This window comes from Schizosaccharomyces cryophilus, assembly GCF_000004155.1.
Source record: "Schizosaccharomyces cryophilus OY26 unplaced genomic scaffold supercont4.3, whole genome shotgun sequence".
In the NCBI taxonomy this organism is placed as follows: Eukaryota; Fungi; Ascomycota; class Schizosaccharomycetes; order Schizosaccharomycetales; family Schizosaccharomycetaceae; genus Schizosaccharomyces; species Schizosaccharomyces cryophilus.
Window position 1 is genome coordinate 910,465 of NW_013185626.1, and position 21,001 is coordinate 931,465.

At 38.3% G+C, this 21,001-nt stretch overlaps 10 protein-coding genes and 2 non-coding genes across 12 annotated transcripts; 6 read left to right on the forward strand and 6 right to left on the reverse strand.

Annotated features, from left to right (window-relative positions):
- Nucleotides 1-663: 663 nt before the first annotated feature.
- Nucleotides 664-1,014, forward strand: SPOG_00413 (DASH complex subunit Dad5; the record flags this gene model as incomplete). The annotated part of the gene is made up of 1 exon (XM_013167922.1): nucleotides 664-1,014. The coding sequence occupies one exon, from the start codon at nucleotides 664-666 to the stop codon at nucleotides 1,012-1,014; it is 351 nt and encodes a 116-aa protein (XP_013023376.1).
- A 1,355-nt stretch (nucleotides 1,015-2,369) lies between these two features.
- SPOG_00414 (transcription factor Gaf1) lies at nucleotides 2,370-4,897 on the forward strand (the record flags this gene model as incomplete). The annotated part of the gene is made up of 2 exons (XM_013167923.1): nucleotides 2,370-4,769; nucleotides 4,868-4,897. 2 exons carry the CDS (start codon nucleotides 2,370-2,372, stop codon nucleotides 4,895-4,897), a joined length of 2,430 nt encoding a protein of 809 aa, XP_013023377.1.
- Nucleotides 4,898-6,190: 1,293 nt separating this feature from the next.
- On the forward strand, nucleotides 6,191-8,188 carry SPOG_00415 (oxidoreductase; the record flags this gene model as incomplete). The annotated part of the gene is made up of 4 exons (XM_013167924.1): nucleotides 6,191-6,224; nucleotides 6,320-6,481; nucleotides 6,558-7,931; nucleotides 8,007-8,188. 4 exons carry the CDS (start codon nucleotides 6,191-6,193, stop codon nucleotides 8,186-8,188), a joined length of 1,752 nt encoding a protein of 583 aa, XP_013023378.1.
- Nucleotides 8,189-8,557: 369 nt separating this feature from the next.
- On the forward strand, nucleotides 8,558-10,840 carry SPOG_00416 (uncharacterized protein; the record flags this gene model as incomplete). The annotated part of the gene is made up of 2 exons (XM_013167925.1): nucleotides 8,558-8,627; nucleotides 8,856-10,840. The coding sequence occupies 2 exons, from the start codon at nucleotides 8,558-8,560 to the stop codon at nucleotides 10,838-10,840; spliced, it is 2,055 nt and encodes a 684-aa protein (XP_013023379.1).
- A 19-nt stretch (nucleotides 10,841-10,859) lies between these two features.
- Nucleotides 10,860-15,386, reverse strand: SPOG_00419 (poly(A) polymerase Cid12). Its single transcript, XM_013167928.1, has one exon. The coding sequence runs from the start codon at nucleotides 15,279-15,281 to the stop codon at nucleotides 14,292-14,294; it is 990 nt and encodes a 329-aa protein (XP_013023382.1). The 5' UTR covers nucleotides 15,282-15,386; the 3' UTR covers nucleotides 10,860-14,291.
- On the forward strand, nucleotides 11,218-13,339 carry SPOG_00417 (Trp-like ion channel; the record flags this gene model as incomplete). Its single annotated transcript, XM_013167926.1, has 2 exons — nucleotides 11,218-12,370; nucleotides 12,416-13,339. The coding sequence occupies exons 1-2, from the start codon at nucleotides 11,225-11,227 to the stop codon at nucleotides 13,337-13,339; spliced, it is 2,070 nt and encodes a 689-aa protein (XP_013023380.1). The 5' UTR covers nucleotides 11,218-11,224.
- On the forward strand, nucleotides 13,429-14,314 carry SPOG_00418 (N-acetyltransferase). Its single transcript, XM_013167927.1, has one exon. The coding sequence runs from the start codon at nucleotides 13,438-13,440 to the stop codon at nucleotides 13,873-13,875; it is 438 nt and encodes a 145-aa protein (XP_013023381.1). The 5' UTR covers nucleotides 13,429-13,437; the 3' UTR covers nucleotides 13,876-14,314.
- Nucleotides 15,387-15,607: 221 nt separating the features above from the next.
- SPOG_00420 (ww domain binding protein 11) lies at nucleotides 15,608-16,637 on the reverse strand (the record flags this gene model as incomplete). The annotated part of the gene is made up of 2 exons (XM_013167929.1): nucleotides 15,608-15,630; nucleotides 15,827-16,637. The coding sequence occupies 2 exons, from the start codon at nucleotides 16,635-16,637 to the stop codon at nucleotides 15,608-15,610; spliced, it is 834 nt and encodes a 277-aa protein (XP_013023383.1).
- Nucleotides 16,638-17,402: 765 nt separating this feature from the next.
- SPOG_00421 (tRNA methyltransferase) lies at nucleotides 17,403-19,063 on the reverse strand (the record flags this gene model as incomplete). The annotated part of the gene is made up of 2 exons (XM_013167930.1): nucleotides 17,403-18,899; nucleotides 19,052-19,063. The coding sequence occupies 2 exons, from the start codon at nucleotides 19,061-19,063 to the stop codon at nucleotides 17,403-17,405; spliced, it is 1,509 nt and encodes a 502-aa protein (XP_013023384.1).
- A 442-nt stretch (nucleotides 19,064-19,505) lies between these two features.
- Nucleotides 19,506-19,588, reverse strand: SPOG_16226. The gene has a single exon. It is a non-coding gene; the product is annotated as a tRNA-Lys (tRNA).
- A 93-nt stretch (nucleotides 19,589-19,681) lies between these two features.
- On the reverse strand, nucleotides 19,682-19,753 carry SPOG_16227. Its single transcript has one exon. It is a non-coding gene; the product is annotated as a tRNA-Pro (tRNA).
- Nucleotides 19,754-20,081: 328 nt separating this feature from the next.
- Nucleotides 20,082-20,902, reverse strand: SPOG_00422 (ribosomal protein Mrp49). Its single transcript, XM_013167931.1, has 2 exons — nucleotides 20,659-20,902; nucleotides 20,082-20,503 (listed from the first exon to the last, which is right to left on the reverse strand). Exons 1-2 carry the CDS (start codon nucleotides 20,796-20,798, stop codon nucleotides 20,275-20,277), a joined length of 369 nt encoding a protein of 122 aa, XP_013023385.1. The 5' UTR covers nucleotides 20,799-20,902; the 3' UTR covers nucleotides 20,082-20,274.
- Between the last annotated feature and the right edge of the window lie 99 nt (nucleotides 20,903-21,001).

Genomic DNA, 21,001 nt, shown 5'->3' on the forward strand with positions numbered 1-21,001 from the left:
TTCAGACAACGTCTCATCAACAAAACACCAAAAGAAGAATTCCATCATGAAGTAAGAAGAAAACGAAACAAGAAAAAAAATAAATTGAAGGTTCCCACTAGACAATGATTCCTAAGTGTGCTATGAGCGCTTGACGATTTCCATTCCATATATTTAAAAGGAAAACCGAAAAATTAAAAACTAGCTCATGTCTTTTTCTATTCTTCTCTTTTTACCTGTTCTCATTCATCTTGGTTTTGTGTTCCTCTTGCACTACTTTATGCTACCTTTATTTACCCATTCAAGTTTACCCTTTCAGAAAACGCAATCTAATTTACTTTGGCACTCCATCCCAAGGCAGTCGCGAAAAAAACCATCATCAAACCCAATTGGTCTCTTTCTATTCATCTTCCAATCTCTTTGAAAGCAATAAATCAAATCCACTAGACTGGACTAGACTAACTAAACTATATATATGCTACTAACTGCTACTATCCCAAAGGATAATTTAACGAGGCAAAGATCCGTTTCACTCAAAAGCCAAAACCTCATTTACCACATTACGGAAAAGTGCGTTATACTAGATTTTGTCATTCTTTTGAAAAGTTTGTTGGCATAATATACATCCTTCGTCTCCCATTTATCCATCTTGCTTGGTTTGTTTACCTTTTTTTCGAATCCAATATGCGTCGTTCTACCATTGTACCGACCGTTTCGAATACTACAGGAAACGTTCCTTCTGCAAATTCACATAATAATTTTGCTCCTTCTCCTAATCAAGTGAAAACCATTCAAATGAATCGTCTTGCTGACCAGCTTTCTAAATTGCAGGCCAATTTGTCCCATCTAGAAAATCATGTTCATGTCACGGCAATTCAAGCTGAAGCCATACGACGCATGGGTGCTCTGCAAGCTGCTTTGTTTATGGCTTCTGGCCGTGTCATGTCTGAGGCCAGTATGAATTCGGTTCCTCCTTCTTCGGCCTCTTCCTCTCATCCCTCTCCTTCGTCCTTCAACCATCAAGATCCAATGTGAACGGATAATTAGTTGCCTTGATTAATCATTGCTTATGGTACTCCTTCTCGCTATTTGTTCAAGCTTCTTTCCTCTAGATCCCTTCTTGTACTACTTTTTTCGCTTCACTATTCTTCTTTAAGCTTCATTATACCTTTTACCACATCCCGTGTTCCACCTCTTTAATCATTGTTTCCATTGTACGTTACGATTCAACAGCACAGAGTGAGTGGGCTTGACCTTATCTTAACGCAGAACTTTTTTTTTATCTCCCTTTCCTTAAAACAATTGTTTGTAACCCCCCCTGCATAACGTTGCAACTATCAGTTCGATGATGAAAGTATGAATCACGAGTGGCCAATAATCATTCGCACAAAAACGATTACCAGCGATCGGATCATTTCCCCCAGCCAATTTTTTCAATAGAGATTACGCCTCGCTTCGGTTGCTGTGCATTAAAGCATATAACGACATTTAACTAAACTCCTTCGCTTCGTTGTCAGCTTTGTGAACTATAGTCCTTCTACCACTGCCAAAACCAACAAGCTCAGCCTTGTCGAGAGTGGAGCCTCAAATTCAAGTAATTTATATTGGTTTCTATCCTTTTCGTTAATTCTGGTATCTTAATTGATAATTTTTCTCCATCTTGGTTCATTGGATCGAGTTTTGTACTCAGGCGATTTCAAAAAGTATCGACGCGTTGAAGCTTGCCACCGACCCGTGTATGTTCTCTGGACCTTTTGGGAAATTAAATTAAATTAAACTTGTTTCTTTTTCTCTTTACAGTTTTTCTTTGGAGGTTGAAGAACCGCTCAATAATTAGAATTGCCTTTGTCTACTCAATTGTTCAAAGCTGTGTTTGTTTTCCTTTTCTTTTCGTTAATCGCTACCACATACTATTTATCATCTTCCTTCTGTTTTCTTTTTTAATTCAATTTTCTCTGGACAACTTTACGGCTGTTCGGTCTGTCATAATCCGTGAATCGACTAGATTACAGTTTATGAGGATTCATCCTCTTTGTATCTATATTCTCTTTTTCCTTCAATTTTAATCTAATAATTGACATCTCCTTTCCGTTTTACCATTGTCTTTGATTTTTAAATTTTGCTGTTATCCCTTTTTGAGTATACTTTGAAAGCCAATTCTCTATACGGAACCTTTTTATCCTTGCTTTTTTTTGGGCTGCTTTTCTCTCAGATTTCTTTTTCTGTTTCCTTTTGAATCGTTTCTTTGCTTTGTGTGGTAAAATATATAACCTTTATACACCTCGTGGTTGAAAGCTAGCATATCTAAACCCTATTAACCGTTTTGCTTCCATTTGTTTTCTTTCTTTTTTTATTACGTTGGTTTAACTCAAGTTTATTATATAATCTCTATGGATCTGAAATTCAATGAAATCTTCAAAGAGTCTGACCATCCAGCTCTTAAGGAGAGACTCGACTCTGCTACCTCAAAACCAAACACTTTCTCGCAAAACCCTACCGATATGGCCTCTGATCTCTGGAAAATGATGTCCAAGGCCAAATCAGATATGCAAAATGGACGTCGCGTCGAAAACTTATCATGGCGTCTTATGTCTATTAATCTTCAAAAGAGCTCTAATTTTTCCAGTAGTACTTTATCCCCCAACGTTCCTACATACAATAAGCTTTCCTCTAGTCCCCTGACTCCTCACTCCAACCCTCATAGTTCCGATAATGTATCCTTAACCTCTGGTACCCCTGACCAGAAATCCGAAACCAATTGCTTTATGAATACCCTTCCTTCCTACAGTGTTCCAACTGATACCACGGGCAGCTCCATGATGGAACTTAATTATCTTCAAAGACGTGAGCGGAAAACTAGTTTCAATGAAGCCTCTGCAAAAAGCAAGAAGCGTCCCATTACTAGCACTCATTTTCCCGCTAACGATGTAGATTTCTCTATGGATCTTGACTCCCATCCTTTCAGCTCCCCTAAAATTCATGCTTTTGATTCTTTTAATGCCGCTAAAAAGACTGTTGGTAGTGCTAATGCTTCTTCTTTTCCGGCTTCAGTGCAATCCGATTATTTTGACAATCAGACTCCATCCTTTGCTTCGGGCCTTCAATCTGTGCCCATCCCTTCGGCCTCTGGTATGGTAAATCCGGCAAACCGACATATGGATTCTACCTCTGCTGCCGTTTCTAGGAAGTCTGATTTGGATGTTTTAGGTTTGGAATTCGACATGACTCCTTCAGAGCCATCCTCATCTTTTCAAGATAACAGTGGATTCCCATCTTTTGTTGATGCTGGAACGAACAACGACGACACGTTATTTTCTTCCTCTGCGGCTACTTCTTTTAGTTTTGAACATGGACCGTCCAGTTTCCCAGTTCCTGGCAGCATATCAACAAGCTCCTTGCGTGGTCATGCACCTTCTGAAGAGGGTTATGGCAATTCTTATAACAGCCAAAGTGCTTTTGGTATTTCTTCCCCTTTAAGCGGCGGCGTGACTCCGACTCAATCTTTCTTCCCTGAACCTGCTAATAATAATAATGTTTTTGAGATACCCAAACAAGCTTCTGATATGTCTTCCCCTTTGACCCCCTCTTCAGGATCTTTTCCTACTATGTCCTCTTTGCATATGACGAGTTCATTGCCTAATTCTGCTTCTCATGCTGGTATTCGCCGCCCTCAAATGTTCCGTAATGCATCCACTAGGTCGATTGGAAATATCGCTCACCCAGTTGACTTAAACCAAGATCAAAATGAATCTCATGGCGGATCTTTCCAACGTAGTAATGAGTGGACCGGTAATGAGTCAAATGGTATAGGCTCGAATAGTTCCTTGCCAGGTTCCGATATGTTTTCTCCACCATTTATGCGCGTTGGTACTGCCATGGGTGCTGCTCCTGTTCGTAACAATTCGGTTTCTTCTTTCCCCCATAATTATTTACATCAGTCAAGTCCGCAATTTGCTGCCGTACCCCATCGGAAAGTTAATTCTCAAGAGCCTAGTCTAATGGGATCAAGTCCTGGTATATACAATCACATGCCTTATCTCAACCGCTCTACGTCTTCGACGTCTGTCGCCGGAGCGTCAGTGGAGGGCATGCCAACTGGTATGAAAAAGCGTGCTACTGCTAATGCTTCTGTTCCCACTCTTCCTCTGCTAAATCAAAATGGCGATCAAATTTCCAGTCCAAGCATAAAGGAAAAGTCAGTAGAAGATAAAAAGGAAAATAATCAAAAAGGAGTAACTGGTACACCTACATGTACGAATTGTCAAACTCATACTACTCCTTTATGGCGTCGCAGTCCTGATGGTCAGCCATTATGTAATGCATGTGGCCTGTTTATGAAAATTAATGGTGTAGTTCGTCCTTTGAGCTTGAAGACTGATGTTATAAAGAAGAGGAATCGTGGAGCTGGAAGCAATGCTAGTGCTCCTGCTTCGCGATCTGCGAGTACCCGAAAATCGGCACCCCGAAAAGGCAGTTTTAAATCATCAACCTCTAACAAAGTTAACCCGAAAGAAGAATCAAAGACTAGAGCAACTAGTATTCAAAACTTTTCGCCCAGTTTTACGCAACAACCTGAAAATCATGACGATGGTTTGATGGTGGACACAAAGTCGTCAGTAGAGAACCCAGCTGTGAAAGATCCAGCTTTGGGACCACCTTCAAGTATGTTATCTCCTGAGTTTGTGCAAAATTCTAGTGATTTCGGACTCTCGTTTAACGAGGATATTTCTTCTACAGGTCATATGCGTGAATCCTCGGTGGGAAATATCAAGTCGGAATCTTCCAAGGCTGTAAGTTCTCCGTTGTTTGATACGTTCGATACTGATTTAGGAATGCCTTCAATTAGTGAGCCACAAACGATTGAAGTTGACTCTTCTGACTTGAACAGGGTTTCCAAGTCATCATGGGATTGGTATAGTGTCATGTAAGTTGTGCGAGAAAGTAATTTCGCCGATATTTTGTTTGACGTATGCCTTTTCTTAATTTTGTATTATGTACAGTCAAACGTTCTTTTAATTTCTTATCGGTCTTGTCTTTAGATGGACTTAATTTGATTTCATCGTTCCCGATGAATTTTTATTGTACATGTTTAGCATATTTAATCACTACCTTTTTAATTGCTGAGTTGTTTTGACTAAGTTTAATTGCTGCGCCAAACTTATTTTTGAAGCAGTCCGGCGACGACGAAATTTGAGAAATATGTTTGAGTAATGGAGCGTGTTAATCCATTTAACATAGAGGTCCGAGATTTCTGCAAGCTAGAATAGACCTGTTTTATTTTGTTTTCCCTTCTTTGTTTAATGCTTTGTTTTAGCTGTGAAGGCTTTGTAATTTGTGACGGACTGACAATTATTTTCTAGTTCGAATAAAAAAATGAATACATATATCAAGTTTAGTTTGCTTTTTTCCCTTATAATTTGTTGTTGGTAGCTCAGGAAGAAAGCTCGTTTTTCAGTAATCTGTGAGATATGTAACTTTTGACGAAGTCAAAACAAACCGGTCGAATAAAGAAAAGTGCATCAGTTGATTATATATTAAAATTACAAATTAACTATTTATAAAGGAGTATTTTCAATGAGTGTGAATTCAATTGGAGAGAGAAAGAGAGAGGAGGGAGGTTAAAAAGAACATGCCAAGTTGTAAGCCTGATACGGTTATTATAAAGAAACTAAGTGAAAGCTGTTAGCGAATTTTTAGTTAAAATATTTAGTATCTGAAGAGAAAAGGAAATTCACGAAGTCAGAAACATACAAATATAAGTATAAGTAAAAATAAATTCAACTAACTTTTATATTTAATTGAAAGTTGTGGTAACGTACTAATAGTCTTTGTCTTATTCAGTCCCCCTTTTGCTACATTCACATACGCACCTACCTACTACCAAACACTGAACACTTCATAACAGAGTAAATAATTTGGAAGTTGAGCGATTTGTCGCTCCAAGTTTAATTATACTGACTTTCACTCTCTTTTAACACATTGTATGAAGTTTTTGCAGTCAAGAAGGTAGATTTTGGGCTGTAGTTGAATGCTTAAAATCAACGATTGTAAATACTAGAAACGTCAATCCGAACTTCAAAAAGCTTTTTAATTGGAGATTTAAAAGAAAAAGTTATTCTATTTATTTTTACATACATTCATTCTTTCGTAAGCATTTTGTGCTATCCTTCTCGTTCCTTTGCATCAACACTGAAAAAAATAATCGCGTATAATGTCAATGGATTCAAAACTTCGGGTTTTAAGCGGTATGTAAAAGATATCTTTGTTAATAAAAATGACAACGGAACTATGGAGTCGCTTTTTACTATCTGAATTACAATATACTAACCGAATGCTGCAGTTGGTAGCAACGCAATTTCTGCTTTTATAGGCTGGCGGTTATCAGAAAGTAAGGCTTGTCATACAAGTCTTGTTTGGCGTAATCGAAGTGAAAGCGTCATGTCTGAGGGCATCCGTATCCGTTCCAGTGTATTTGGTTCAACTAAATGGAAGCCTGATGTTGGTACGTCTTTATAAGCGCTTATCTTTGTTTGATGCGCTAGTGCCGTTGTTCTAATTACTAATGTGTTTTTTTTAAGTCGTGCCTACGATTGAGCAGCTCGTAACAAATAACGAACCTTTCGATTATGTATTTGTGTGCCTAAAAATAATTCCTTCTGTTTATGACCTTGGTACTGCTATAAAAGATGTTGTTACCCCTGGTCATACCTGTGTTGTATTAAATACTACCGGAATTGTTGGTGTCGAAAAAGCTTTACAAGATACGTTTCCGAATAATTCTATTATCTCTTTCGTTATTCCGGACCAATTTGCTCAAAGAGGACCAATGCAGTTTGAGCATACTGCATTCGCTGCCGATACTGCTAGCAGCGTCATGTATTTAGGATTAACTGACGAGGAAGATGAAATTCCAGACTCAGTTCAGGACGCTATGATTGAAACACTAACGTTAACTCTGGAAGCAGGCGGTGTATCCTGTTCATTTTTACCTAAAATACAACAAAAACAGTGGGAAACAGGAATTGGCCATATGGCCTTTTTTCCTATTTCCATTCTAAATGACGAACCAAATTTGTCTTTAATATATAAAGCCAGTTCTTTTGTAAAAGTCATTGATGGTATTATGAACGAAGCTTTGTCCACTGCCGTGATGCAGGGTTGTGATTTTCCTCTGGAAAAACAAGATTCATTGAAACGATTTATAGTAAATCGAATGTTAGCAGCTCCTCGTCCCTCATATATATATCAGGACTATCTAGCTCATCGCCCTTTGGAAGTAGAGGTGTTGTTAGGATACCCCGTTCAAATTGCCAATCAATATAAAGTATCAGTGCCATATATGGAAACCATTTTTGCATTGTTTGAAGCGAAAGCTAAAAAGAACCTTACTTCCGCTCCAGCTGTCCCTCATCCAATCCCAGCTGTCGCCTCTAGTCGAATATCACCAGTTGGTTTAACTTCTCGATCTCCGTCTCGCTCTACCGTCGGTACGTCGACTAGAATGAGTAGTGTGGATGATCTCATGAACAAGCGACAGTTTGCCTCTTCACCAGCTTCGCAAGCGCCCTCTACTCGATCAATGTATAAGATTCCAAGTGCATCCATGGTAAATTTGTCTTCACCCGTTGTCACATCATCAGCAGACCTTGGAGGAAGAGCAATGCCAACGCGATTTACGGGAAGAAATATGCGTGGAAGCCCGTTTACCATGAACAAAGCTGGATCGGTGTCAGATATTCTAAGTATGTCGGATGGATTGGTCCCTAATGATCCTAGTGAAACTGCGTCAGTTGCAGGAGGGGCACCTTCTTTTGATATGCTGACATTGACGCAACGAAGGAATCGTAGAAACTCACAGATGTCCTCATCTTCCATGGGTCTTCCATCGAGCGCTCCGTCTTCGGGTGATCGCCGTTATACTTGGACTGGCCGTCCACCACCACCCAACAAAGGTAAGTGATAGAATAGAAGTCTATTATTCATTCATAGTCTTGTAATGATTCTAATTACTAACTCGTTCGTTGTAGGCTTTACTGAACCCGTCATTCCAATTTTAGAAGACCCAATGACGGCTTTGTATGATACTAGTCGTTACCCAACGAGACCTCCAGGTAGTAGCGCATCATCAATAAATGGCAAGTCTACTCCTAAAGCATCCCGACCCCCTTCGATTGCATCTACGTCGACTACTCCTCGAAGATTTGGTTAACACAGATTGCTCTTTTGTTCGCTTCTTTCCTAACCTAACCTATCCTAACCCTTCATTATTCATTGTTTAATTGTTATGATACGTTCCTCTTTTACTACTCAATTGCTGTACTATTGTCTTTCATTACTTGCTAATGCATTTTGTTTACAATTTAGTCGTACCCTTCTCTTTGTTTATTTACGCTTCAAGTCACTTGTTCTTTTAACTGTATAAGAAAAATTGCTCTTAAGACATGTCATTCGATTTTAAATAACGAATACGCTGCTCATCGTTATGTCTCATTCAGTATACTCATCTTTCGTCATTGCCAGTTTCAAGTTTCCCAGCGCAAATGCTCTCTTCCTACGAAATTATAATAATATAGTAAGAATGGACGATTTAACATCAACATTGTTGCTTCTTGAACTGCAGCACGAGTTTAGTGGCCTAAAAGTACCTGGTAAGTAGGATTTTCCTGCGCTTCAAGTCATGTCTGTCAATTTCTTTTTGAACGATTTCGAAGTGAGCTTTTTTCTTTGGAGGAATTACGGTTGTTTTAGATATTAATGAATAAGAATGAATCATTTTGCATTTATTTTCTGGACAAAATGGCAGTAGAAAGGAATAATCGGCCATTATACTCAGTTCGGTGGGTAGCAACAAGGAAGAAGGCTAACTGAGTATCTAGGTCGACTAGCGAAGTATGGTCCTCCTTTCAAGCCTAATGAAGAGTTTTCGGATGCGGAAGTCTCTCCGGTGATGAGTTTTATTGTACAAAGCTTCATATTTACACCTACACTGCCAGGTGTCAACAAAGCTAGCAAAGAGTTTTGGAGCGACCAGCTTCAACCCTTGCTGGAAAAAATTGGTAAACATAACCTTTCGGATTCGTATGACCATGGCAGGGTTAGCAAACGAAAAATGATTGGGTTTGCCGTAGTCGTTGTTTTGCACGTACTTGCTAAGGGGATTTTGGGAAAGGCTTCTGTGGATCCTGAAGAGAATGAAAAAAACGAGAATGAAGAAAACGAGAATGAGAATGGGGTTAATTCGGCTCCACCAAGTTCAAATTCGTCCCCTCAGGCCAAAGTTTTAGTGCCTACTGAAAGCGATGCTACAGAGCCAGTACAAAAGACTCTTGCAAACGTAAAGTTGGAAGAAGATTCCAAAAGGATTGAATATCCACAAAAGCAAAAGTTAAGAGAAGCGTACTCCCTTTTCGTTTATGGTGATGGCTTAGACGAAATTATCCGCCGTCTTGGCGAGTCTGAAGACATTAGTAGCTGGGACGAACCCCTTAAATCTTTGGCAAAGAATGTTCGCTATACGATAGCGGCTCTTTTGCATTTTGTTTTTGTTACTGTAGACAGAATCCCCCAATCACCTCATCTTGCAAATAATGGGAAAGGACCAGAAGGAATCGTTGAACGTATATATAACCGCGTTCCATGGTTTTTGACGCGTCAAGTTCTTCGTGTAGGAAATGCTGGCCTTTTGATGTCAGGTCTTACTCGATTATTTTTGATGAAACCTCTCTCATGGTTCGGTGAAAGTCGAAATTTATTGCAGACAATGCTTTCTGGAATTTTTGGTGCTGATTTGGAACACACTGATAATGTTTTGCAAGAAATAGATACACAGTTTAAAGATGATCCGGAGTGGGCACAAATGAGAGAAGCACTTCAATGCTATGCACAGCTCTCGCGAACTCGTCAAGATGAAATTCGTGACCAAAGTATCCAACGCGGTTTGAATATAACCGTTGCTATCCTAAAGGAATATCAGAATGAAAAGAGGTCTTCAAACACGGAAAATACTAGTTCCACAGAGGAAAAATTTGTTTCGGAAGACAATATCGACTCTTCTGAAGTTTATACGGTTCCTCTGTCTAGTGATGGCGAAAAAGATACTAATACATTTGATCCTTTTTCAGAAGTTGGGGTCCAAATGGCAATGAAGTATTTTGACGCTGTTTTGACTCACCGTGATCGTGAATGCCTTATTTATGACTTATGTGAAAATGATCAGTTAACTGATATAGTAAGAGAAGTTATGAACTGTTTTTATACGATTATTTATGATGCTCATCAAGCTGCAGATTTTTCGCAGGCTATTTATGATTTCCAGTGCTTTTTGTATGATCTTATCAACCTTTCAAAGGCTACTGCTCCTTTATCGAGCTTCGTTGAGCTGGTGGAGAAATATCAAAGTTGCTTCCTTCGTTTTGTTCATCGTATAGTAGTTAATGCTCCTGATCTATGTGCCGAATGGTCTGTTTGGTACCGCCATTGCTTAGACCAATGTAACATCAATTCTCAATCGCCGAATGCTGTCAAGGCCAGTCAGGACGCACTGAATTCTTTGGACGATGATATAAAACAGATGGTTTTGCAAGAAATAAAGACTTACGTAAACGATTTAGAAGAAGAAAAGAAAATTTCTATTCAAAATAATGATTGTGCTAGTGAATGGCATTTTCATTTATCCAGATTTTTTGGATCTGCAATCATCACCCCAATTAAAGCTAAAGGTGCTCCGCAGCCACAACTACCCAAGTGCAATTTGAATTTAACAATGACAAAAGAACATTTATTAACCCCTTTCCGTAAGTGTCTCATGCAACAGTTGAATACATTATACGAAAGGAAGAAAACTATGCATTCTACATACTAATAGATATGCTCTTTAAAAGGCTTTTTTATTGGTTTCTTTTGATTTTTTATCCTTAACGCTGTTTGATAAAAGTAATTAGCCTTTTTTTTTAAGCACTTATTCTTGACCCCATATTCATAACTGCAAATAAAATGGATTAAGCATATTACTAATTAAATGGAACGTACATATCTAAGTTTGTAAGAAGGTCTTACCTTTAAGATTTAAAAATAATGAAACTTTTCATTTCGTCAGCATTACCATTATTTTACAGCATTCCAAGTTGAGAAGAACTTTGCTTAAGGAGGCCGAAAATCGTTACGATGCGGTCATAAAGGAAGAATTCAGTTTAAAAACAATAGAGGTCTTGCTTCGGTTCGATTTCAACTTGATGAAAGGAAGAAAATGGTATGTGTATTAATAGCGCTTTTAACGTTGATATGTGGATTGATACTTCCTTCAGAAGGATTAATCCGAATTGCAAAGCGTCCAGATCATCGCCTTTACACTGCTGAATATACTTCATGCATGCAAGATTCCTTAGTGACTTTCGACAGATTTGATGTGAGTTACTACTCACGCAACTTGTCTATCGTTTTAAATATCGAGGGTTATTCTAACATAGATGCAAATGTAACCTTTGAAATAACGGTTGATGCCTATGGTAGCCAACGTGCTAGATTCACGTTTGATCCATGTGATATGAACTTAGGAAATATTTGCCCATTGACAAAAAATTCAAGGATTGGAGCTCATGGTGTCCTTCCAGTTAGCCTTCAGGATGTCAAAATGGTTCCAAATCTAGCTTGGACGATTCCTGATTTTGAAGGATTTATCAATTTTAGGATGTATCGTTCAGAGGATTTAGAAAACTCTTCTATAAATAAGGCGAATCCTCTTTCATGTGCCATGGCATCCTTAAATAATGGTCACACGTTTCAAAACAGAGTAATTTTGGCACTTTCAATTGTTTCTTTTTTTTTGGCCATTGCCGGTTTCCTCGGTTTTTATCTGATCGGCATGGAGCACAGCATTTATATGTTACGGCCTGTAATTACAAACTCCATGCCATCAATCCAATATATAACAGACCTTTTACAGTGTATCGTGCTTACTGCAGCTGTAGGAGTCAAACAACCAAAAGTTTTGGTATCATGGGCTAGTAATTTTGCATGGATTATAGGACTGATTCCAAACGGACAGCTCGACAATAGTATAGATTCTCTTCGAAAGCATTCTGGTGGTAAACTAAATTCACATCAGGACGGTATACATTGTCGCACCACTACTGCATCGAACCCGGAAGATTCAATCGTCGGTACATATTCCGGACTGGTAGGGTTAGCGAATAGACTTCATACCTGTTCCACGAATTTGTTTACACTTTCGCTGATATGGTTTGCAATTTCAATTGGGATTATCGGGGGGATTGTGATCGGTTTCGTTTGTATCATCCCGCTCTTACGAAAATCTCAAGTAATTTGTCCCTCTTCTTGCATGTATGAGTTGAAGTATTGGAAAAGACTCCTTTTTAATGCACTTATGAAATGGGTATGTTCTTTATATATGCTAACCGGCTTCTAACATGTATCATAGGTTTTTATTTGCTTTCCGGTCCTGATTGTGTTAGCTGTTTTCCAATTTACATTATCAGATGCATATGGACCCATAATTCTCGCGGCTACGTTGCTTGCCTTGTTTGCAGGACTATTTGCTTGGTGTTTATTCGAGGTAGCCAATGCAATCCATACCAATCGGTTTCTAACAAAAGGTTCAAAGGGAACGATCAATGACCCACATGTATTTACATGGTGGGGTTGGATGTATTTGAACTTGAAGGATCGCCATTGGTATTTCTTCATAGTACGCCTTGTACTAGTCGCCATTTCAGGTCTCCTATTAGCATTTCTTCAAAACTATGGAAAAGTCCAATCCATCATTCTCTTCGCAATTGAGGTGGTTGCAATTAGTTTATTAATTGGACTTCGCCCCTACTTTGGAACTTGCAGCATGATGTGCGCGCTTTTGATTAACGGAACACGCCTTATATCTATGGTTTTGTTAATTCCCATGGCATTTGATATAAATATCATCCGTAAAGTAATAATTGGAATTTTGATTATCATCATCCAGGGACTCGTATTTTCTGTGCTAACGATTTGGGGATTTTTGAATTTCTTGAGTATGATTGGAACATTATGGCCTGCAATCAAATATCAATCAAAATGGCTTGGTCAAATAATTCAGCAAAATGAACAAGATACTCAACCTGCTATGGGTGATCACAAAGTATACGAGAAAGAAGATCCAGCATTCAGTTCGTTCATGCTGGAAAATGTTTCTTCTGAAAGAGTTAAAGAAGATCCTGAGCTAAAAAATGGAAATGACCTTTCAAAAGCAACAGAAGAATCCTCAATACGCATACCAATGCCTATGCATCCATCACCAACATCCTCATATTGTTTTTCGGATTTTAGCGAAATCCAGCGAACTCCAATAGACTTTTACAAAACACCCTAACGTCCGTTCGATTAAATTACCGTTGCATATCAAAGCGCCCAAATTATTTTTTAGCACCAAAAAGGCATCCATAAACAAAAGACGGAGAAGGAAAAAAAATGATTGAGTTAGACACTATTAATCCAAATAACCTGAAGGTTTTAGAGGTAATTAATCAAAATACGATTCCAGAAGGTGTTCGCTCGTTTTCTCCTCAGTATTATAAAGAAACAGTGCAAGTTGGATCCTTAGCACAATATGCGTATTTCAACAACGTTTGCGTAGGAGCTGTTCGATGCAAGAAGGAGACTCATAATAAAAGCAGTAAAGTGCAAATTCTTTCTTTGGGCGTGTTGCCAGCATACCGCAAGTATGGTGCGGGAACTAAACTTTTGGAGCATGCCGTTAATACCGCTAAGGATATTGGATCGAAGGAGATTTACGTTCAATTACCTCAGAAGTTGAATGCTAAAGATTGGTTTTTACGCCGAGGATTCACAGAATTGAGTGAGTCCAGCAACGAAGACACAGCCGTTCTTAACCATCCTCTGTACTGAAGCAGTTTTTCTTTCCCATCAAAGGAAAGAAGAACAAAATAAAATATAAAAGGAGAAGAAATTAACTTTCTTATGTCTTTTGGTTTCACCAACTCTTGTTTTCTGTCCTTGTCAAGTTCGAATGTAATAATATACCGATAAACCAAAACCGAGTGGTATTTCGCCGGTAATCTTCATTTCAAAAACAGGAAACAAAAAAGAACTACAATTTCTGGGATCTGAGTGATTTCATTCCTTCCTACCTTTGTCAGCAAGGAATAGACCATGCAAATTTTCTGCACGAAAGCGAATGCTAATAAATAAAATGTATTTGTAACATAAAACATGGACAATTGTTATCATCCCAACTCATTATAAATTCATCCGGACCGCTTCATCTTCAATAGAATCAATCGACTTAATAAGTATTAATTCCATCAAAATTCCTCATCGTCATCGCAATACTGAGAGACCAGGGATGGAGGATGCATTGCATTGTTTGTTTTTTCATACAGTTTGAGTTCAGCTTCTGTAATAGCAAAAGTATTCAACCAATCCTTATCAGATAGAAGTTCATTGTATGAAGCTAAAAAAGCAGCTTGAATCATGGTTATCTGAAAGGATTGCTTACCAATGTCGTTATCCTTATCCAATGGATCTTCTATGGATAACAAAGTTGGTTTAGCTTCATCGTACCATCCTTTTTGTAACTTTGGCACGATCTGTCCAGTCAATGGACGCAAAACGAAAAGCTCATAGCACCATTCAGCGCCCCAAAATTGAAAAAAAGATTGTAATAGAGATCGTAAAGGTCGCTCTTTCGATGATATATCCTTTTTGTGGTATCGCATTTCAAGCCACCCGATTAGCATGTAAGAGAGTGCACAGCTGCTAATTCCACCAAGATGAACACAATCGAGATCTCTTTCATAAGTCCAATGTTTTAACAACATCAGTAATGTTCCATACTCGGGGTTTTTCCTACAATAGGTGGACTGTAATTCAGCACTAAGGCAGGCGTTTTCATTTGCAAATGTCAAGTCTATGGCAATACCGCTCACATCGTGTAAGTAGACGCGTGGAACTCGTGCACTAAAATGGAACTCTGTATTAGGATCCATATATGTACGCAAAAACATCGTAACACGTCGTTTGTCCATTTCGCCAACAGCGGGACTCTTTAAAGACAAGTCGATATCACTAATGTTTAAAGAAAGTCCAGTATATAAGCTTCCATATTCTTGCAGTTCTGGGTTCGAAAGAACTCTCTGCAAATAGTCCTGAAGCTTCTGTACGATTTGCTTTCGATACTCTAACTCTGTGGGTTTCGGTCGTATAAAGTCCAAAAAAGACAGTATTCGCTCATTATCATTCAACCCTTCTTTTTCCCATGGAACTGGTTGTAGGTTTAACAACAAACGACCCATTCCTTTAGGAATGAATCTTTTTGCTTAGACGTGATATTGCACCCGAGTTTTGTTTTAGGTGACGACAGTGTAAGAGTGAGATTGAATGTAAACAGAGGATGTAAAAATACACCAGAAAGAAAAAAAAAAAACCTAAGTATTGCTTTCAAGTTAAATAGTAAAGTATGCTACCAGGTCTCCGAAGGACTGTCGTACAGCTCGACTGAGAGAGCTCGGTCATTTAAAAGTTAATGAAGAATAATGTCAGGCAGAACAGATTTTGAAAATGACTTATGAAATGAAATCTTAAGATTATTGTTAAGAACTAGTAGCTTTATTCAATAGCCTCAGTATAGATACGGAGACAAGTCTATCATAATTAGATGTGTTTTATTCTTTTCAGGTTTATCGTCATATTTCAATAAGAATAGTGCTCATTGAACGAAAAAGAGCTTACATTCAGAATCAGCAAATCGCCATTATACATATCGTTTGCTCATGAAAACCGAAGTTGTAGACGAGGGCTTAGGGTCATAAAGCTCCACCAAGTTCTTGATAAAACTTACTCATTTCGTTGTCTGGATCTTGATTTTGTTTCTTTTCAGCATGATTTTGAGCGACTGCCGATTCATCTTCCCTAGACTTGCGCTTTTGACTGCGCACAGCTGCGGGGAGAAACTGAGTAGCTTCCTTTCGAAGATCGCGAACAATTGGCTGAGCAGAATACTCTGTAACCACATCTTCTATTTGAGCCTCAGCTTTATGGGAATCTTCTGCTTCTGCGGTATTCGATGGTTCATTAATTGGGGTTGCCGCTGTCGATGGGGGTTCATCTCGCCGTCTTCCAATGTTACGTACCTTGTTCTTATCCTTCTTCTTCTTTTCTACAAAAGGGTATTCTCCTTCTGGCATAGGAATATCAATTACGGATTCATCTGTCTCTGAGCTTTCTTCTTCTTTCTCGCGATATGGCATTCCCGGAGGAGGTACGCCATACGGATTAAACACTGGATCATAATAAGCACTTTTCTTTGGATTTTTGGGAATAAATGGACGTCTAGGCTTGAACTTTCGCTCTTCTTCCTTTGTTTTTTCAGACTCGATCCTACCCACCGAATGACCATGTATATTTTTCTTTCGTATGACCGCCAAATCCTTTTGTAAGTTTTGTAAAATTTGCTTATCATGAGCATTAAGACCTTGGGATCCTTCTAACGCAGTCAATTCCGATATTTGACGCTCCAGTTGTCCGACATTTCTATGTGATAGTTTTTCTTCATAGCGCCTGGCTCGTTCTTCACGCAGCTTGTTTTGCTCCCTTTTCTTCTTCTTTTTTGTTTCTGCTTGGACCGGATTATACCCGCGTTTAGACAACATTTTTCTGTTTTTGAAGAGTTGCCTTTTTCCAGGTAATGGTTTATCACCACACCAACGTTCACATCATCAGAACTTCTGTTGTCGAGTACATGATAAAACTTGATTTTTAAAGCTCTTTATATTGAAGTATATATTGGCTACATGATATATTTTAGGAATTTACATTCCTTGTTCCCTCGATATTGTTGCACAGCTTTTCAAAATTTACATAAGTGTTAGACCACATCAGAACAATTTACACTAGAAGTAAAATAATTCACAGTCTTTACAGGATATATAGTGTTAATCCTTAAGTAAAAGGATTTTGGACAATGGTACAATACATCTTGCATATAAATATTCAAAAATATCAAACGTTCTTTTATTTAAGTTTTTACCCCAATTATAAACATCAGTAAATATACAGAGGTTGTATTAATAGCAACTATAAACAAATGGATTTACATATTAATAGATGTAGCCATATTAACGAACCAAGTTCTTCATTAAAAGTCTCAGGTTGGCAGATACAATGGCGGTTCCTCTACCACCAAACTAAATGACCAAAATTCATAGAACGGCCAGTAAATAAACACTAGCTCACGAACTATATCGGCCTCAGAGAGTGGTGGAGTTGCTAAAGTCAATTTCCTCACAACAGACCGTTTTGTAATTTTTTTAAAAACAAGTCACACTTTAAGCGAACCTTATCCCAGTTTTACGTTATCTTATCTTGGCTCGAATGCGATCTTCAGAATCTATATGTACATGTTACGTTCTCTGGGTTCAATGAGACCTTGAATTTGACGTTGCTACTTGCATAGCATGTTGTAAAAATCCTGAGGCTCCATGGTTTTCGTCTATTAATTTTTTGAGAACTTCAGTAGGAAATTCTGTATCGTTGGATGAAGCATTTTGTTTTGAAGATCGTCCAATCAAGGCATAATTTCGAGTACTGGGAATTCGTAAAGGTTCAATTTCGATATTCCAGTCAAACCGTTCGGAAATTTGGCGGATCCATTCAATGTACATAGCATAACGGCCCCCGTGCTTCTTGTCTCGAGGTTTCGGAAGGGACCAAGATATCTTTGCGCCTGTCAAATCATGAACGCAGCACGGTATTGACATGAAGGAAGAATTTTTATTTAAACGGGCCAATATCGGAATGTAGGGTGTCAATTCATCCGCATGATTACCGATTATAAATGAATTCACAGGGAACCTTCCATCATGGATTGTCAAACTTTCGACGGGTATAAATGGAAGTGGTTGGTCCTCAATTTCTTTAAGAAAAAATGGTACTAGTACTTTTTGAGACAGATTTTCTTGAACGTAATCAGGATATGTTTTCCACGATCGTCTTTCACGAGCGTCAAACCCATAGCCAAGATAGCCTTCCGAAAGAAGAATATGCACTAAAAGCCCATTTCCGCACCCAACGTCAACAAAAGTAAATGATTTCTTTGATGAATACATCTGCTTCCAGAGCTCTATCAAAAAAGCTGCAATGCCCAAATCTTCAAAAACGTGCTTCCCAGGATCCGTTTTCTCAACCCATCCTTCTATCAGTTTTTTTGAGTATTTCCTCTTTAGTTCTACATAAGTATCCTGAAAATTATTCCTTTCAACTACAGTGTCATGCAGCATCCGTTTTTCATAACCTTCCACAGAACCCTTGCAATGTTTGTGTAAAACCATCAAGAGCATATTAGCTGTTCTTTGTAGTCTCGTTGAAATTTCTTTTTGATGTATTGCATTCAATAAATAGGCAACACGAAGTTTGGTAGAGGTGTATTCCAGGGCAACTCCTGCGACTGCTGGATGATAATAGGGTAAGTGATTATACGGTTCCTCCAAAGATAGATCAAGCTTCGGTAAGTACAGTAGAATCCTCTTGTGATCATTGCTTCCCTTCAATAAAATAGTATCTTGCTCCATACAAGCGTCTAATTGTTGATTTCGAGGGATAATTCGACGAACTATACTACGATAGACTTGGTAACTGTCACTTTTAATAACATCCTTGGATTCTTTGCATAGACTCGAATCATTCTGTGAGTCTCGTAAAATGTCCGTCCGCATAATCACGCTACTGGTCCTTTCAGGATGGTACACGAGTTCCATGACCATCTTGTCAAAGATGCTAGCTTCGTAACAAACATCATGTTCCAACACATATCTCCATTGATAAGAATCCAGAGAAGGGATTATAGGATAGTCTGTAACAACAGTATTGTTAAGCTCTGTCGGCTTCCAGAACGCCGGAACCTTCATGCCAATGCTCTAAACCAAAGACGCGAATTGTCTTATTATATTAAAAAAATAATATATGGAGATCTCAAAAAGAAACAAAGCATACAAGTTGTATTTTATCTCAAAAAAAAAGAGGATCTGCAAAAAAAATGAGAAATATGAAGAATTTTTTCAGTGTTTACATGAAGTAACATTGTACCTTGATATTTGAACTGTAAGTTGTTTGACGGCATAAACGATACACTTAGAGACTTTATATATAATTTTTGACAGCATATTCATTTGCTTTTTTGAAGTTTTGTATCCAGTGCTGAAAATGTGACCAAAAAAGGTTGTTGCAGTCAATGTTTTCTTGTGGGTGTAAGCAAAACTGTCTACCTGAAGAACAGAGTAGCAGAGTGCAGATTCAGTGCAGATTTAGAGGAGCATGTACGATATAATTATAATTGACACAGTTGAGGGTAAAAGAACAGAAAGCAGAGTCATAAAGTGAGGGTTATCACAACGCAGAAGCTGAGCAGAGCATCTTGTGGTACTTTACCGTTCTTTCATGAAATCCGCAAGAACACTTCTTTATTGTCATCAGTTCTCAATAGGCAGCATTCGCCCATACTTTTTTAGCAACAAAAAAGTAAACTCCCAAGGCGAGACTCGAACTCGCAACCTTCTGATAACCTGCTTAAGAGTCAGACGCTCTAAACCGATTGAGCTACCCGGGACTTTGCTAGTCCGCAGGTTTCATTAAATATGATATGTGTAATGAATTTTATATCAGCTAGAAATACAGCTGTGTAAATTCAAAACAAAAAGTTGGGCTGTTCTGGGAATCGAACCCAGGACCACCATCACCCTAAGATGGTATCATACCACTAGACCAAACGGCCGAATTGTTATACAGTTGAAAAAAAATATCAATATCCGTAACATTCATCAGAACCAAAATATGCAAACGATGCCCAGTTTACAAGTCTTTCACAAAGGTATGGAGAAATGTCGTTGTCCGCACTTATTTAAAGGTAAGAGCTGTTTCAAATCATGACAGATGGTCTCAATATTCCAAGAGGAGTTGGAATGTTGTACGCTCCAGTAGATTAGGATAGTTTAGCTTCAACAGAACTGATTTAATATCGACAAGATATTTTCAAATTATCTATTTCACAGTTTTATCTTTTGTCTCTCGGTTTCTTCAAAAGGAATTGATAGGATTGAGAGCGCTGTTTTACCTTTCACGATGGAAAATGTTTTAATTCACAAACAAGAGAAATGCTATTAGAATAAGGGATTATGAATGAAATCGTTGAACAAAAAGTAAGAAAGACCAGATTTGGACCATAAACTCAAGAAATAATTCGTAAAAAGAGTGCCTTGGGCTTAAGCGACAAATTCAAGAGTTATCTTATATTCCTTATGAGGCTTCTTCTGGCTTTGGCCGGTTGAGTTTTAGTAATTCTGCTTTTATATCATCGGAAATAGCTTTGGAATGCTTTAACTTCATGCCATAGCTAAACAATGGGCCTTCAGGCGTATGAATGGAAAAAGAGGGAGCTTTCTCATTTGATAACTTGTGGTCAACGTTAAACTTGATATGCTCGTTGTGGTATTTCAAGCTTGGGAGATACTCCTTTACAAATTTTCTAGTATCTAGTTAGTAAATGACAGCAACGTAGAAGAGATGGAGATTCCATCGAAACACTGTCCACAGCAAGAAGCATTCGGAGACAAATTTTGAACTTATTTCAAGCTCAATGAAATCAAATTTCCAATCTCCCTCGCTTTTCAGGAAACATACCTAGCCCCCATATGACCATTTTTACTATTTAGAGAATACTGGACACGCACCTCGACAACATTTTTTGGTAAAGGTAGAGCAAGTTGTCCCGCGCTAACGTTTTCCAAAATGGCCTTGATTTTTGTGAAGGATTTAGGCATTGATTACTGTAATGCTTTAATAACTTCTATTCAATCGAAAGGTGATGCAAATTCCAACTCGTCTGGATTTTGGTGAATTCAAGGAAAGACGCGTTTTGTTTGCGTTCTCGTTCAGGAAATAAATTAATACAGGTAGCATTGATACTTTTTAAGGAAGTTTTACGCACTGCGCTCTGGGTCACTAAATGATTTGTTTAGACTGT